At 41.9% G+C, this 6,000-nt stretch overlaps 1 protein-coding gene across 3 annotated transcripts in view; it reads right to left on the bottom strand.

Annotated features, from left to right (window-relative positions):
• Window positions 1-226: 226 nt before the first annotated feature.
• LOC149071600 (retinaldehyde-binding protein 1-like) overlaps window positions 227-6,000 on the bottom strand; it is a 61,034-nt gene continuing 55,260 nt past the window's right edge. For all 3 annotated transcript variants that reach the window (XM_089247610.1, XM_089247608.1, XM_089247609.1), the window contains exons 5-6: window positions 3,469-3,579; window positions 227-696 (exon numbers count right to left, since the gene is read on the bottom strand). In XM_089247610.1, coding sequence (XP_089103736.1) covers window positions 529-696; window positions 3,469-3,579 — 279 coding nt within the window. In that variant the 3' untranslated portion in view covers window positions 227-528. The remainder of the gene's footprint in view (window positions 697-3,468; window positions 3,580-6,000) is intronic.

Below are 6,000 nucleotides of genomic sequence, written 5' to 3'. Positions count from 1 at the left end.
GAAACCCAATTTTACAACGCTGTAATTTTCTTTTTTTTGCACCGTGCCACTGAATACCTAATCCCATCCCTGGGCCCAATATAATAACATACACTATACACACCCCGTAAAAACCTTTTCTGAGGACTGTTCGCTACTTTCAAACAAAAAATTAACACCAACATTGTCTCATTGGATAATTTCAAATGGTGAATATTCATTTTCTTAGTGAGAAATGAGCTTCATATACGAGTTACTTAACTTTTTAATAAATATATAATGGCGTTGATATGATACATACACATATAAAAAATAAAATTCAGTAAATTTACATATAGAAGTGCTCGTGAGATTTCACAAATACAGCTTATATGTACATCTCTGGAACCATGATGTCAACAAGTTCGAAGAAATCACTTGAATTTTTGGTCTTTTTGGCTCTTCTATAGCTGCTTTTGTATGTTTTAGTACGAGAAATAATATTGAGCTGAATGGTTCCTGCTAAGAAACATGCACACTTCATTCATATGTATTCACTGTAATTTTTCCTCATCTGTATCCGGAACTAAGCCTCTTGATGTACTTGTCCTTGGCATATTCGAGTTCTGATAATCCGAATGAAGGATCGTCATTGAAATTGCCACCAAAGTCAGTAGGGAGCACTTCTGGGTCGATGAACTTTTGGATTCCTTCATGGTCGGTGCCATGGAAATGAATCTGAAATGGAGTATTATAGATATTTATATTTATATATATAAATTGCCATGAATTTGTCACGATTTGTCCCAGTGTGTATCTCTTTATCACAATAAATTAAATACAAACTCCACAACAGACAAATTGCCCAATGAGGTGGCTGAAAAAAGATGGTCATGAAAGATATAGACGGTTTTAAGAAAATACACAGCCCCATATAAAGGCATATATCGCGAAAATAATTAATAAATACTCATAAAACGATTATGGTTGTCTTATCTAAGTAGGGTAGCTCTTCTCGATTTATTCTAATATTTTTATGATATTTCTTTTCAAATGTATCAATTGTGTTAGAATTCACGACCCCACAGAAAAGTAAGCTATTCCATTTATTAGTAACCCATTTATTAGTAATGAGAGAAAAACTATCTGCGACATCACAACCTGGAATCGTCTACTGGTGCGTCCTTGTCAAAGCAATTGATTCATGGTGTATTAATAACTCAGTCCATATTATTCATCCTGTTAAAAATTTTAAATACTGATGATATCCCCTCGTTACCTGCGTTCCACTAAAGGAAACATATTTAAGAAATCAAGTCTTTCTTCATAGCTGAAGCCTTGTGCACCAACCACAGCACGCAGTGCTCTTCTCTGCAAGCGCTTTAAACAAGTCTATATCCCTCTGTAGGTATGATCTACAAAACTGGCATACTCCAGTCCAGAACGAACTAAGCCTCAGAAAAGCGGAAGAATTACTTTAGGATAATAATCCGAAGAAACTTTTTTAACCATTGCTGAAAACAATGCTCAGTAAACCTAAGCCGCTCATCAATGAGAATTCCCAAATCGACGACCCTAGTTGCATCCGGGATATATTAATACCAAGTACTTGAGTGAAACGTGGGTTGTTCGAACAAAAATGCACTTATAAACACTGAAGATCACGCGCCATTCATTTTCTCATGGTGCAATCATATTCAAGTTCGTCTGGAGCGTCTCCCTATCATGGGCGGAGATACGGGTGGGCATGGGGGAATTGCACCCCCCAGTGTCAAAGGTCTCCACTGTCGACGGATCTAATGTATATGTGTAGGCTATATATATGATTTGACATACTCATTGTGTCCCCTCCCCCCACTCTGACTTTCAAATCTATCTCCGCCTATGCTCCCTACCACTTGGATTCCCGACTACCCTCATTAGCTTCGCATCATCTGCGAATTTGCTAACAATCCCATCGATACCTTCATCGAGTTCATCGACAGAAAATGAAAGTATGGGCCCTAGGACACTTCCTTGAGGGACTCCCACACCTGTGCTATCAGAAAATTCCCCGTTCGCCATAACCCGTTGTAACCTATCCCCTTAACCACGATTCTATTCGCACATACTTTTTAAACACGTTGTATGCAAGAGGGCTGTTAGCGATTTCTAGAAAACACGAAACGTCGTTCAAATTGGCAATATTACTCACGTGCATTGTCAACACACATCCTTAGCACACAGTCAGACGTCATTCTTAATCGCATTGACAGTGTCTGCGTGTGAGGGAAATGTGTGAACAGATCGAACGGCCCCGCCGCGTGTGACTTCGGTCATCTATTCGCTTCCTGAACTCAAATGAGGCATCGCCACAACTGCGCAGTGTATAGCTCAAAATCCATGGTACAACTGGTGTTGGTTCATGGCATCTAACTCAAGTACGGCGATTATAGATGGCCATCCTGAACGTGATATATCATGTACGCTACTTTCTAATACTACTACTACTATAAACCATCTCGTAAATATACCTCTGAGAATATGGGCGCTGGAAGTGTTCCGAACCTGTGGGTCCTCGTCTTTAGTTTTATGTAGGGAATTTCGGTTTCTGTATCAATTCGGGTTGAATCCCATTATAAGGAGAAATGCCACGAATTTACGTCGGTGCTCGAGCATCCCTGCTCCGATGCATGTCGGCATACTTGAAACATGTTGGAATGTACCTAACGTGAAGTTTGTTTCTGAGGAATTCTTACTCAAAGAGTGCTGCCATCTGGCTTCCGAATTTTAAAAGCAGCAAGTGGCAGGTTATTTGACGTACTGTTTGCATGGGGCGGCTCGAGAAAAATTCTCTACCCGTGCGGGACTCATTTTTGGCGAAGCCGATCACGTTTTTTGGTCTGCAAAGCTTTTTTTCTCCCCTTTCAACTCGGGCCGCTCCTAAAGCGGCCTCCTACTGTCTGCCAGCCTTCATTCACAGCCTCGCCCATTAATGAATTTTTCCTTCCGTCGTGGCATTTGGATTATACCCTGCACGCATGACCCCCAGAAGGGCTGAAAGGGTTCCGGCCTGTAGGCCTGGGATGATTCCTGTCATTTTTTGTTTCTCACACTTTAAATTTTCTATAGAAGGGCCCAGCTGCAGAATGTCATGACTATCGGGTTATGACAGGCGATAGATCTTTCTGTACATGTTTAACAAAGCGGACAGGATTCAAACGTGGTTTCCGCCAGGGGTGGCTTGAGCGAGGGTGCTAGAGGTGCAATGCACCCGGGTGGCGTGCTGTAAGAAGTAATCTGTAAAAAGTTACCTGGACGTATAGGAGAGCAGTGAAATAACTCTACACCAAAAAGGGGTCAGTTTGTTTAAAAGCGGGACATATGGTCAGGCACATTTTGTTGTGTGTCTTTTCTTTTTTTTCCCCTCCCCCTCCCCTGCAAGGGCTATCAGCAGGCACTGCTGGGGTGAAAAATTATAAATGAATGCTCTCTTGGAAAGATACTACCCAAAATAGAGGACAGACTTACTCGACTTCTGATCTTGGCTCCGACGTAGAAACTGACGAAGTTCCACAAGAAACGGACGTGTACGTTCTCGTTGGCGACGTGCACTCCTTTTATTCGGACTGGGACGCAAGACTGCAACGAAGAATCAAATGGCATTTAGTAATCATTAGTAGTCATCAAAAACATGGATAAAGTACCATATTACTAATCATAACACCGATACTGTCAGAAGCCAACCACTTGAAGAGCCATTTTATGGTCAAAAGAAGTCTCATTTTCTTCAATATATAAGAATAGGTTCCTAACCAGGGTTCCTTAGACAGAGTTTAAGGGATCCGTGAGCAGGCTCGGATCAAGGGTGATGTGTTGGGGGGGAAAAGTGCCTGCCCCCTCTGTTTCGCGATTTACGGAAAATTCACCGATGTAAAAATCACAGCTAAAAAAATTCACCGACAACCAACTCACAGCAATTCACCGACAGGAAAATTATCGTTGGAAAAATTGACAGACAACTGTTGATCATCAGTGATTGTGACTGACCGAGTGATGAGAGTAAGTCTAGGTGTGCACACATCTGTGTGTGGGTGAGTGACCAAGTGAGTTGGTGAACGAGCTAGCGAAAAAGCTGTTGAGTGAATATGTGAGAAACCGTATGAATGATCGTATGAGTGGGTGAATGAGCGATTGGGGAGCCAATGACCGTCTGAGTGGCTGAGTGAGCAGTTGAGAGGCTCAGTATATACAGTATAAGCGCCCTAGTGGTAAGATGCTCGTCTTCCACCACGAAGATTACCGTCAAGGTCCACGGGTTCGAATTCGGAGGATGAAAATCGAATACAAGTTCTTTACCTACCGATCCTGATGGCGCCTTCATTTCCCACCCAACACCACTACTTCATCAACTTCAGCCATATCGCAATTTACTTACCGTTAATGAGTTGGGTTGGAAATGAAGGTGCCATCTATCGGTGGTCGTCTCAAGCTGGTGAGGGAAAATATCTATATTTTTCCCAGGGTTTGAACCTGACAGCAACCTTCACGGAGGAGGAAGGGGGGGGGGTAGATAAGCGTCTTACCACCCCGCCATTCGGGCATCCAACACCACTGGTTGGAAATTGCCGTATGGCGATATGTGATCGGGGAGTGGTAGCACAAGGGCCAGGTTTTTTTCGATAGATGGCGTAGAACGCAGTGTCTGAAATTAAAAATAGTGACAATGGGGGGAAAAAAAGGTTTTTGTGCATTAGAAATATGTAAAGGTTGTTTCCGCTACTTCTGTGCAGCGTGCATTTAGAAATTTGTAACTGGAAAAAAAAATGGTTCAGTTAGGGTTACCAGACGTCCTCCTACGTTTCGGAAAAAATTCGGCCTTTTTTTCCCCCTCCTTTTCAGGTTCCCGGAAGGATTCTCAGAGTTCCTTACCCCCAATTTGACACAGACAGACAGAATTTAAGGGAACAGTTATTTTCCGGATATCATGCTGAAATGAACTCGGAAAGAAAAGTCATCACGTCTCCACCGATACTCGAACCCAGCGCCCTCTTGCATACCGGGCAACATTGCTACCATCTACACCACTGGAGAGACACAACCCTGCCTTCCTTATTTTACGCACTGTGGCGTGAGGCGCTGAAGTAGAGGCATTCGTAGCCTTTCTTAACTTCAGGAAATGGCCCCCCTGTAGGGACGGTTTTGAGAGAGATAGATGGCTTTTTCTCAGCCCGAGATATCAAGGAAAAACAGTTATTTTCCGGATATTATGCTGAGGTGAACTCGGTAAGAAGAGCCATCATGTCTCCACCGGGACTCGAACCCAGGCCTCTCTTGATGACTTTTCTTTCCGAGTTCACCTCACCATAATATCCGGAAAATAACTGTTTCCTTGATATCTCAGGCTGAGAAAAAGTCATCTATCTCTCAAGACAGAATTTAATTTTTCTCGTCGCTGCCCAGCCCGAAGGGAATGCCTGGCGACTTATAGATTTCTCTTGCTGGCTATGAAGGGGGTTATAGACAAGTTTGTGTGTGTTTGTGTAAATATGAAGTGCTTGTATGTGTTAATAGATAGAAAAAACAAACACACAAAGGTCAGCCATGTATACTTCATCAAAACGTTACTCTATGCAATAGAGTTGATCAGTAAAATCAATAGTAAGAAAAGAAATATTATGCAATAAATGCGAGTATTATATATAATGCATACAAAAATGAAATTACTTATGCCCAATTCACCACAATGTTGCATAATAAGAGAGAAAAAAAATAATAATCATAATAAATCTAACACGCACACACATGCAAAAGAAGTAAGAGAAAAACAAGTGTGTTAGCCGAGATTATACTAATTGGTACTATGCAAGATCAGCCATGTACCACAATGTCACTCTATGCAATAGAGTTGATCAATAAATTCGATAGCAAGATAAAAGTACAAAAATATTATGATAGATAGACAAAGATTATACAGCTCAGTAGTTCAGACCCTAACGCACCGACCCGACCATGGCACGTGCAGCACGTTTTGAGGCCTGAGAAATTTTAGTCTTTGACGAG

Source organism: Pholcus phalangioides, unplaced genomic scaffold (assembly GCF_987345545.1).
Source record: "Pholcus phalangioides strain wild (caught in Gottingen) unplaced genomic scaffold, Ppha-v1.0 ptg000018l_1, whole genome shotgun sequence".
Taxonomy (NCBI): domain Eukaryota; kingdom Metazoa; phylum Arthropoda; class Arachnida; order Araneae; family Pholcidae; genus Pholcus; species Pholcus phalangioides.
This window is presented reverse-complemented; position numbering and strand designations above follow the sequence as displayed.